This window comes from Medicago truncatula, chromosome 7 (assembly GCF_003473485.1).
Source record: "Medicago truncatula cultivar Jemalong A17 chromosome 7, MtrunA17r5.0-ANR, whole genome shotgun sequence".
NCBI classification, from domain to species: Eukaryota; Viridiplantae; Streptophyta; class Magnoliopsida; order Fabales; family Fabaceae; genus Medicago; species Medicago truncatula.
Window position 1 is genome coordinate 19,305,281 of NC_053048.1, and position 12,002 is coordinate 19,317,282.

General features: G+C 34.6%; 1 protein-coding gene across 1 annotated transcript; it reads right to left on the reverse strand.

Annotated features, from left to right (window-relative positions):
- Positions 1 to 8,011: 8,011 nt before the first annotated feature.
- Positions 8,012 to 10,499, reverse strand: LOC25480561 (protein GRAVITROPIC IN THE LIGHT 1). The gene has a single exon (XM_013586976.3). It carries the CDS (start codon positions 10,255 to 10,257, stop codon positions 8,668 to 8,670), a length of 1,590 nt encoding a protein of 529 aa, XP_013442430.1. The 5' UTR covers positions 10,258 to 10,499; the 3' UTR covers positions 8,012 to 8,667.
- Positions 10,500 to 12,002: the final 1,503 nt, after the last annotated feature.

Sequence of the window (12,002 nt, forward strand, 5' to 3'; positions counted from 1 at the left end):
TTCTTGGATTTATAACGGTGTTAAAACCGTTTTTGGCACTTTCTTTTAATTATATTAAATATTTTCCTTTGCCAATTCATTCTCTTTAATCACAAAAATATATTAGGATCAAGTTTCCAAATAAATTGTAATGATGAGAAACTAAAAAGTTTTTTTGTTTTAACTACTCAAGTTAAAACTGTCTAGAAAACCGTAAAGTTTTCTTATTTATTTAAAGATTTAGGGAAGTAAAATAAACAATCAAATAATCTTTACAACTTCCCTCGTTTTACGAGAAAAAGACTCACAAGCCATACGCCACATGTTCTTCTCCTGAAGGTGGAAACCGTAAAGTTGAAACTCCTCTTAACTTCTTCATCCCCTATAAATACCACACCTTCTTCTTCTGCAAGTTTCATCATCTCCCTCATTTTCTTCAAACTTTTTACAGAAAAAATCACAAAATCCCTTCTTTTCATTTCATCAAAATGGATTTCTTGAGTAATGATTTAATCATCAACACTGTTGCGAGGGTTGCTTCTCACAGTGTTCATGACCTCTTTCATTTCATTAGGACGAACAAGAGGCATGCAGACCTTTGCAGGTCTCACGATGTTTCAAGGGATTTTGGTGATGACTGCACTGAGTTACTCACTGATCTCTGTCTTACCACTGAGAAGCTTAACTTCATAAATCGCTTGTGGGATGTTGGTAACCCTATGTTCTGGATTCTCCGGTGTACTCATCACATGTTGCACCCTAAACCACACTTTGGTAAAATCAATCGTTTGCTGACGAACACCATAGACGCAAAATCTTTCACATGTGAATTCATTGAGTTATGTCACATGTGAATTTGCGATAAATTTTTTGCCTGGGCTCCATAAATTTCCTGGCTCCGCCACTACTTGGATTCTCAGCAACAAGAACTGTCTTGGATTCTCAGCGGACAATATTGTTGGAACAAAATGTGTTTCACAATGAACCTTAATAAGTTTTGATGATAACAAGGTATTAAAAATTGTCAATTGGTTATTGCTAATAATTGTTCAAGTGTACAGGACCAAAGGCTAGTCAAGTTATTTCAATAGGTCTTGGAAGAACAATGGAAAGAAAAAGAAATTCTAAGCATCTGAAGAAAACTGCGTCTGAAGCTGAAGTGCTTCTGAAGTGATGACGTCATCAGAAGCAGAAGGTCATCAAAAGCAAGGTTTTCATCAGAAGTGAAATCATCACCAGAAGCTACATTTAATCCATATATTCAAACTAAAGATCCAAAGTAGTTGTTTCTCATTTCAACCTTATCTAAGAAGAACGAAGAATTGAAAGGGAGGTATCAACGGTCATTTGGATAGCGCTGAGCATTTGTCCTTTGATAATAGAGTTGACAAAGTACAAGTGTACAACCACTACCTCCACTACTCTGTTTTGTCCACGCTACAAGACAAGACAACAGCTATGCCTGCAGAATTTGTGCCTTCAAGATGGGAATGAATTTGAAGCTAATTCTTCAAAGGACTACACCCAAATCAGGCAAAGGATTACTGGTGAATGATCAAAGGATTTCAAACGACTCTTTAGACGTGCTAATTATCTCAACGTCTCTTTTACGCCTCTATATAAAGGAGTGAAGACATGAAGATTGTAGATAGAGATACACAAGTTAAAAAGCGCCAAAACTCTGTCAATTTGATTCTACAAAGCACACTGAATTTCTGCACTGATTTGATACATCTTAGAAATTCAAAAGTCTAGAGTCTTTATTGTATTGTATTGTGAACACCACTGATTGTATATCAAGTGTTCAAGTCAAACTTAATTCATTGTATTTTTGTTTGATCAGAAGCCTCTTGCCTGCGTGCTTGAGCATTAGAAGACTCTTGCTTAGTGCTTGAGCATTGGAAGACTCTTGCGTGTGTGCTTGAGCATTTTTGAGAAGTCTCATACTTAGAGAGTATTGAGCATTTGTAATCTTTGTGATTATAGTGAAATCTCCTTGGAAGTGCAAGGGGGACTTGACTACTTCCGATTTGTGGAAGGAACCAGGATAACTGCTTGTGTCTTGCTTTTCTTTTCTCTGCTTTGATCTTTTCCGCTGCATATCTGATTCTGATCATTTCATCAGAAGCATTCACAAACTGCTTCTGAAGTTTTATCAGAAGAAGTATTTTTTAGAGAGAAAAAGAAAACACAATTCAACCCACCCCCCCCCCCCCCCCCCCCCCCCCCCCCCCCCCCCCCCCCCCTTAGTTTGGTAGTGGTCAAGGAAAAGTGAATTTCTTGTGACAATTTCCCCATTATTCGTAGTCTGCTTGGTATGCTGTCAATTGATTTTTGTCATTTTAATTTTAGTTTTGAGAGTAAGATAGAAATCCTAATTTATAAGAATACTAACGTAGTGTTGGGAATAGGGAGAAATTAAGGAGAAAAGTAGTGTTGGGAATAGGGAGAAATTAAGGAGAAAAGATAGTCAGATAGTCTATAGGAAACCTTTTTTATTTGTTTCAATTTTTCTTAGGAGATGAGACGAGTAAAATTTGTCATGACTCAAATTTTCACAGTTGCACCTTCCTCTTACTAATCCCTTCTGATCCACAGCCGTCGCTCCGCCATTACCAAAACTCAACCACCACGATGTAGATCCGGAAGATGGTGATGCGTGGAGATCTTCTCTCCACATCACCTTTGCACCCTTTTTCTTTTAGCGTTCCCTCAGTCTTTCCAGTTCGTCGTCTTTAGCGTCGTTGTTCACAGGTTCGTATAATGGTTCCTTGTCAGAGATCAAGGGTTGTGTAGATTCGGTCGTTAGGTCTTTAGCCACCATTTTGATTGTGTTGTTGCTCCAACTGGTGTCCGAACGTTGGTTTTGAACCTGGGCAGTCCGACGCCGCCTTCTCCAGCGGTGGTTGTTGGTTCTTTTCCTGGTCTATTTGTGCTTCAGTGCCGGTCTTTGTTTGTGGGTCAGAGTTTCGAGTCAGTGTTGGATCTGCTCCGTTCCAAATTCGGGTTTGAGTTATGTTATTATGCCATATCTCTTTGGTTTGTCACTCCTACTTAGCCTCTGCTGTTGTTCTTCTATGGCCATAGCTGATTTGGTTTTGACAAGCGTATCGCTTTACTGTATCTTTGTTATCCTGTTTCTATTCTAGATTTGTTAAGGTCCACAGATTCAAAGCTTCCAGTTATGCGATCATTGTGCCGGAAAAGCTAGGGTGGTGCTTTTATCTGCTTCGAGATGTTTAAATTGGGACCGAAAGGCTAGAAATGGCCCTATTTATGTTGTTTGTAGCAATGAATTGTTGGCGTGTAAAATTGTTATCGTGTTGGCGGTCAAATTTATTTGCCATTATAAAAAATCCGATTACAATGTGATACCTCTTCATTCACTCTGTTCGACTTGGATTGTGGAACTCGAAACATCATGGATGTGTGACATGTGTAATAAATTAAACAAAGGGCTGAGATTAAAAACTTAGAAAAAAAACAATCTTATTACTCTCTTGTATCTAAAACAAGACACTTGCCTCCTGTCTTCTTCTTCTCATCGTCACCCATCTCTCTCCCTCTCGTCGGCGCCGGCGCCGCCACCTCTGTCACTCTCCAACTAATTCTTCACCAATATTCCAAAACCTTCAAATTCAATAACATAACAGGATCCTCCCATCCTTTACAACCACACAAATTGGGTCACCCATTACAACCACATCAAAGCTTCAACAACATAATCCACTGCGATACATATCTTTTTAACATAAATGGGAGTAGTGTTGTTAGTCTTGCAAACTGATAAAAATAGAGAGTATGCATAAAGAGTTAGTTGCAAAACTGGGTCACCCATTCCCCCACATCGAAACCACTACAATAGCAGAACCATTGAAATGATTTTTTACAACCACACAAATTGGGTCATCCATGGAAATTATTTTCTTTTTTTACCAAATATGACATAATCGTTAAAAAGTTCAAATTGCAGATTTCTTATTTTTGCAGGTGATGATGAGAAGAAGAAAGGAGGCGGCGTGTTGTTTCAGCTACAAGAGAGTAACAAGTTTGTTTTTTCTAAGGTTTTAATCTCAGCCCTTTGTTTAATTTATTCCACATGTCACACATCCATGATGGTAAATGGTGTAAATTGAACAAACTTAAATGGAGTAAAGATGGACTCCTAAAACATCATCTTTAATATGGTTAGTTGACACTAACCTCCTCGAATATCTTTTTAAATAGATAGACACATTCCTCTTCAACTCTTTTTTTTGGTGTAATTCCTCTTCAACTTAACACCTAATTAACACCGTTAGCTATTCCATTAAAACTAAAAAAATCCCCGACTTTTTAATTGATGAAGAAATCATCTTTTATTTTTACTGTAAGCATTACAATTATTGTCTTTTATTTTTGTTTTCTGTATTTCAAATCTCAACTATTATAATTCAGATAATTATGCGACTGTCATTGAAAAATAATTCATCAAATGAGTTTTTTTTTTTTTTTGAAAGAATGCATCATAAGAGTTGCAGACCTCTTAATTCGAGATGCCTCCTATACCAACGCTGCATAAAAAATAAAAAATAAAAAAACATAAAATTCAATGGTGAAACCAGAAATTTTATCGAATCTGGGCAAAATTTTGATCGCAAATTCACATGTGGTGTAATATATAAATAGTCATAAATCAAAATAAAATATAGGCTTGTCATTTTGTCGATAAAAGTACAATTTGAAACAAGAGATGAAACGTAATCTGTCAATAGTGTGCTAAATAAAATTAGGAGTTAAATGTCCTTTCGGAGACCTCTTTGCGGTGAATGTTCGAATAATATCAACATCAGCAAGTGACTTAAATATCTCCCGCTCGATGTAACGTATCATCAAGTCATTGAACCACACATCGTTGATCTTGTTGATAACAATTATTTCTAATGAGCTTATAAGATTATTTTACTAGCTTATTGACAGAGATTGATAACTGGTGGACTTCCAACTTTTGTTGATGTTGGTAATAGTTTTGGTGCACCCACTTTTGTTGAAGATCCACAAATTAGAAGCTAAAATCGGATTTATTACGCCATGTTGTAGAAGTGATTGTAAGTTTTTTTAGGTATGAAGTGAGTGTAAGTTGTAACTTGATATTATGTCATTTTGTCTAATAAGCTATTAGGAAGTGATTCAAATTTTGTTACCATAAATTAACGAGCAATGGAGTATATATAAATTTTGATTTTTGTGAGTGTTGAGTATTAGTTTGGGTGTATAGTATATACTTCAAAGTTAGGCAGAATAATTCTAGTTAAGTCACTTCAAGAATTTATTCTAAACATTGATTATAGTAATCAATTTCAAATCTAATGATATTGATTATAATATTTTATTATATTTATTAAACTAAATTTAGAGGTAATTTTATGAATTATTCATTTTTAAAATTTATAGTAGAATAGAAAATATAAGAAATAAAATAAAACAATGATAAGTTTTAGTGATAGCGGCAACCGTAGGTAGAAGTCCATAATGTATTTAAAATGGTATCCTTAAAATTACATACGTTTTGTCCGTAGATAAAGGTAGAAAACATGCAATTACAACCATTTGGTAATCACAACCAAATTTAGTTACGGAAATTTGTCCTTTAGTGACGGATTTTGGTTGTCACTGTAAGTCAAATTCTTTTTTTTTTAAGAAACAAAAATGGAATATATTACTATGAACACCGTAATTGTTGAAGCACAAGACGTGCCGTAACAATCACGAAAAGATCAAAATCCTGTCAGAATTACATCATGGTGACACCTACATTATCCCTTGATGAATTGGAGGCAATTTATCTTTAATAACAATTATGTTTCGATTTTGGAATAAAGGAGATGAAGATCTCATGTTTCACGAATGAGATGAAAAAATTTAATGTTTTTAAAATGATAATTGATGGTAAGAATAAAGCTAGCCTTGTAAACTTTAGTCATCAACTAATAAATATTTAGTTTAGCTAAAGTATTGCTTAACTAAAATTTGCAGGAATAATTTCTTCGTTATTTTTTTCTAGGAAAACGTGACAAAAGTGCTGCAGTGTGTCATGGTAAGTAAAATGCAGAATAATTAGAAAGTTAAATTTAAAATATGATGCTCTCTTAATGGAAAGGAACAATTGGTTTAACGTTAAAATATTCGTGACCAAAATACAAGGTCAAAATGAATGAAACTTTAAAATAAACACATCAGACCAAATTCTTAATTAAGCCTAAATTTATATTTGTTTAACTCTAAAGAAAAAGAAATATATTACTCTTTTTTCATGAACTTATATCCTGTCAATTTCTTCAAATTCAAAGTACACCAGCCGACAGCTGTAACGCGGTTAGCCTTTAAGGTTTAGTAAGTTTTATTCCCAAAAGTTTGTTAAAAAAAAAAGTTTTATTTCCCAAAGTTCTTTACGCCAATATATAACACAAATATTTATTTTTTGTCGGGTAGTTCAGTGGCTACAATTCACACTTATAAGGTGAATAAGTAGGATGTCCGGGGTTCGAACTCCGATCCCTGCATATAATAATGCATTGTCCTATCAACTTCACGGGACATACCACTCAAAATTATTTGAACAAAAGAAATGTTAAAAGGAGTGTTTCACGGACACTTTTTCAAGATCATAAATGATAATATTTATTTGTCAAAAAAAAAAAATTGATAAATATTTATAAAAATGTGTGTATTTGATGTATTGAAAATCAAAATATTTAATTTTTAAAAAAAATTGCTTATTCTAGAATGTTTTATAAGTATACTTGTTAACAAAATCCATTAAACACAAGCCACTTCAAGCATCCCGTAAAAAAAAAAACTCTCTTCAAGCTTTGTAATTTATTTCATAATTATAAATAAAAAAAATTATTTTTTAGATTTATTGAATAATTGTTGTATCAAATCTATATTATAGATATATTAATCTTTTTCAATAAATCTAAAAAGTGAACGGTATATATTTTATGGTTCTGATGTGAATTAAATGTATTGATAATTTTCATTGATGAATTTTCTATCATTGTGTCTCTTGTTAAATAGGGTACAGAATTAAACTGTTAGCCAATGTAAATTTAAATTGGGATCTTTGATAAATGAATAAATAGGGTGCAGAATCAATCATTTAAGAAATTGAGAAAGTCAAAATAACATTTATTAGATGTGAACCCTTTTTAATTTTTCAGTGGGAGATGTGAACCATATATAGCTAATTTTTAAGAATGTCAATTTCAAATGAGGAAACCATTCACTTTAGTGATAATCTCAGCTTATTCACACACAAAATTAGTTTATGAGCTATTAATTGCCTCAAATTAATACTTTTTTACAGCAGTTTTAGGTTTCAAGTATGGTAACTATTTAATTGTTAGTCTAGATGTTCTAGTTCAACTGACAAATGCTGATATTGTAAGGTCATCATGACTCGAATTCAAACCGGGGATCTCACAGTTACGTGTAAGTTTAATTTCAGTGGCTTACCACTTCATTTAAAACAAAAAAAAATAATAATAATAATAAATACTGCAGTAAATTACAGCATCACTTCATAATTTAAAAAGGTAGAATCTCTGTCTTTTCGTAAACACAGATACATTTTGTTTCACACACTTGGTTAATGTTTTGGTAATTAAATTAAGATCACAAAACAATTCAAGGTAGCCATAAAACTAATAATGAGTTGAAATTCGAACTAAAGACGGACAACATAAATTTCAAGCCACAGATGAACTGCATCAAGGTTTTGTTGAAGCTCTAAAGTGTAATCTTTGCTAAAATTGCAGTGACATACCATGATAAATGATTCCGTCAAATCCACCGTCAATTCAAACATACACTATTTTGTCTATACTCATCCCAAAAGTATACCATGATTCTGTCAAATTAACCGTCAATCCAAACATACCCTGTTCAGGTATATACTCATTCCAAAAGTATATAGGACAATGACATTATGTTCTATAAATATTACTTGCATGATAATATGACCGAAAATTGCTGAAATCAAGAGTTATTATGCGCTGAAGAAACATGTTATTAGTTTGTTATTATATATAAATAAGTGTTGCATACACAATATAATGATGTATTTTTGTCAGAGTACCCAAGCATAGAGGGAATGTTCTGTACAGTTAACTCTATACAAGTGAACTATAAAAATCATAAAAACAAAACTGGTACTGGAAAAAAAAGCACAAGAGAAAAAATAATACCAGCGGAAACACTACTGATCATCACGTGTAATGGTACAGAATGCAGATCGAACTCGACACCATCACTACTTCAGCATCAAGCAAAGAATCAAGAAGGCTATATTGGCATTGTCTTCCTCCATCAGTAGTTCAGTACAAATTGGCATCTTTACATAAATTCTGGGAACACTAAAACCAGAAGTCCAGAACGAGTGTTATCAATCAATCACAGATCGCAAAAAATAGTGGTTTGTTCAAATTGCATTATAGCCACAATTTGACAACACTTCATACTATATAGCATTTCGTGGAAACAATAGTGGTTTGATCAAATTACGCTACGCTATAGCACCATTATAGGCACTATTTAACAACAATGATCAGAACCAACAACAGGATTTAGAGTTCCTCCAAAATAGCCATCGTCTGACTATAGAAAGTCTCCATGAATTTGTATTGTACAAGAGGAACCCTAAGCAAACTACTCTTCCAAACTGAAACTACTTACATAAACCTGCGATTGAATAACTACCTTCCCAATTCTAAAACCAGGAAAAACAGTGAACCCGACCTTTGCCCTTTCCTTATTCGGCCAGGTTAACCTCTTTGTCACATCATCCATGTATACCATGGAGAATTCCGCACCTCCTTCCAATTGAAAGATCTCCACCGCAGGATCAAAGGCATGTGACAACTTATGCAGTGTCCATATCGAGCTAGCCATCCCAACAAATGCCTCGTAGAACAAACTCAACGACCTCCACGAATTCAACACCGCTTCATTCTGATCCAAATTAACGAAGATCGACGACTCCATTGAAGGATGGATAAGCCTCTCATACTTCATCTCACAAAACCTTGAAAACTCGCAACCCGGATGAATACTAAGCAATTCCATTGGATTACTAGACACATGCTCCAACAATTGCTTCAAACAACTATCTCTCCCTTTCAAATCTAAATCAAAAAACTCACCACTCGACATCAATTCTTCTTCGTCTCTTCTCTCCGAACTCAATCCAAAACTAACCAAATCAAAACCTTGAAACATCCCTAAACAAACATACGACAAAAGCGCATACTGATTATGCCCTTTTTTCGAATAAACAACACCTGGATGAACCGCATTCGCCGCTAAACCTAAATCCCACCCGGCTTTCCTCATCAAACCAATCAAAATCTTGGTGAACTTATGCGCCGCTCTAAACCCATCATGCAAAACCGATTCGAAAACCCTAACACTCAACAAAACATCACAACTATTAACATTCCCACTACAAAGCCTCTTAGACAAATTCACATTCCCCTTTTGAACCTCATCCAACTTCTTCCTCATCCTAAAAACCTCATCATGCTTCTTTTCAAGCTCCAATTGCAACCGATTCGACACGGTCCCTAGTGTTCTCAACTTACTCTGATTCTCTTCCACTTCAGCTTCTAATGAAGACCCAAATGGAAAAGAGGTGTACAAATTAGGGTTACAGTAAAATTTCTTGAATTCTGATAATCTCTGAAGATGTGAAATAAGCACTTTATCAGTGGTTTTCACGTTTTCTTCTATAAAAGGAACGTGTGCGGTTTGTAATTGGAAATAGGAAGCTTCGAAAGCCGAAACGGCGGCGAAGATCGAGGAGATTAGATCGTGCGACGTCGTTTTGGGTAGTGGTGATTGAGTTTGTGTAAACAACGGTGTCGTTTTCGGTGATGAGTCAATGAGATCAAACGACGCCGTTTCGGGTAGTGTTAATTGGTTTGGGGTAAACGACGGTGTCGTTTTGGGTGGGGAAGAGGAGGGTGTCGTTTTGGGTGAAGATGGTGTCGTTTTGGGAGGGGAAGAAGACGGTGTCGTTTTAGGTGGATCGGGTTTGATAATGATGACTTTTTGGTCGGTGATGATTTCTTCGGTGGAGTCGAGGAGAGAAAAACCATCGGATTCATCGAGGTTGTTTTCTTCGTCGTTGAAGAATTCGAAGGTTTTGGTTTTGAAAGCTAAGGCGAATTTCTGAAACATTTCGGAGATTTGAGGTTGTTTGTTATTGTTATTGTTGTTGTTGGGATATATTTCTTGCATGTTTTGTTTATTGGTTTTGGAGATTCCAAAGATGGATCTGGAAGCAAAATTAGAGAGAAAGTGGATACTTGATTTGAAGTGGGATTCTGATAATGTTCTTTGAATGTCTTAGAAGGAAGACCATGTGGGGTTTTGTAAAAAAATAAAATAAAATCTTTGTTCACATTTTTTTGGAATTATTTTTTTGTTTTTGCTTGTTGGGATTAGCCTTAGTTTCCATGATTGACCTAAGTTATGTGAGCACTGAGTTGTGAGATTGAAAGGATTACTTACTTTATTCTTTGTTGTAAGGTAACGGTAAAGTAAAAGGAAATGATAGCGTGGTGCATATGGGTAATTCGCTTTCTTCTTGACCGTTATATGTTTAGCACGTACTAACTTAATTTAATTAAATACTTTGCTTTGTTCCTTCTTAAACGTTTTTTTTTTTTTTTTTAAGGATGTTCATTTTTGTTTAAATAAAGAGAAATTATATTGGAAAATGTTAGATATCAAGAATGATTTTATAAGAAAAATTTAAGAATGACATGGCACAATAATCACCTTTAGATTTCAGTCTCATTTATTAATCTTTCATAAAAAAAAAATACATAACACTCACCACCCCATGATTTTCGGCCAGGCTGAGATTTTATTGGTTAACATTAATTTCATGACTATTTCTTGATAAAATCTAAGGGTGATTATTCTGTCATGTCATTCTTGAAATTTTCTTGATAAAATCTTTCTTGATATATAGCATTGCTCAATTATATTTGTACATTTATTTTTTGACAACTTTTGAAACAATTCTCTCTCTCATACTCAAATGTGTTTTTATTCTCTCTCTCCTTCTTTCTTCCTCCATTGTTTTTGTCTAATAAAAAGAGGAGAAAAATACAAAATTGGTTGTACAAGTATCACTCCTCTAAATAAAAGATGTTTATAACACTTCATTAATAATAAGATGTATAAATACAACAAGGTACATTATAATAAATAGTGGCACTTCCTTCAAAAAAAAAATAGTGGAACTAGCTGATAATGTGGCAATTTCGTCGAGGGTGTGAGCTACCTCATTTGTTTATCGCCGATTAAACTCGACCTTTGAGTTTGTGAAGTAAGAGCTGAAAAGTCTTATGCAAGCGATGATAATTTGTCCAAATTCAATAACATTTGGGCGGTTATGGTTGAAAGCGTATGTAATGAGCTTTGACTCTAGGACGAAATCGACATTGTCAAACCTCATGTCACTTAACCATTCGAACATGTAATAAAGACACATAGTTTCTCCGACTTTTAATAACATGCATAATCATAATCAGGATAGTTTTAGCAAGAACAAACATGCCATCCTCATCATGGATACACATCCATATTAATGTCTTATTCAGCTGTTTCGAAAAAAGAAGCATCCGCATTGCATTTTACTCAACCACAATGTGGTCGCTGCCGCAAAAATCGGGACATACCTAGATGCGTTCGTTGCTCATTTCATGGCTCATGAATATTAGTAGAAGACGTGATAGTAGTATCCACCGGAGGAAGTGTAGAGTTAGAAGTCGAGTTGTGAGCTACGGAACAATTATTATCTACTACCACCGAAGGAACATTGGCTAAGTTCCAATCCTCCATGAGATGCAAAGCTCTATGAACAACTTGAGATATTGTTTCTGATGCGTCTTGCCAAAACTTAAGGTTCATGTGCTTCCAGAAACTCCACAAGAGACCTGCAAATTATTGAACATCTTCACGAGAAAGACTTT

Bases quoted from the DNA above. Each gene is read 5' to 3' on its own strand.
- LOC25480561 (XM_013586976.3), bottom strand. From the start codon at position 10,257: ATGCAAGAAATATATCCCAACAACAACAATAACAATAACAAACAACCT.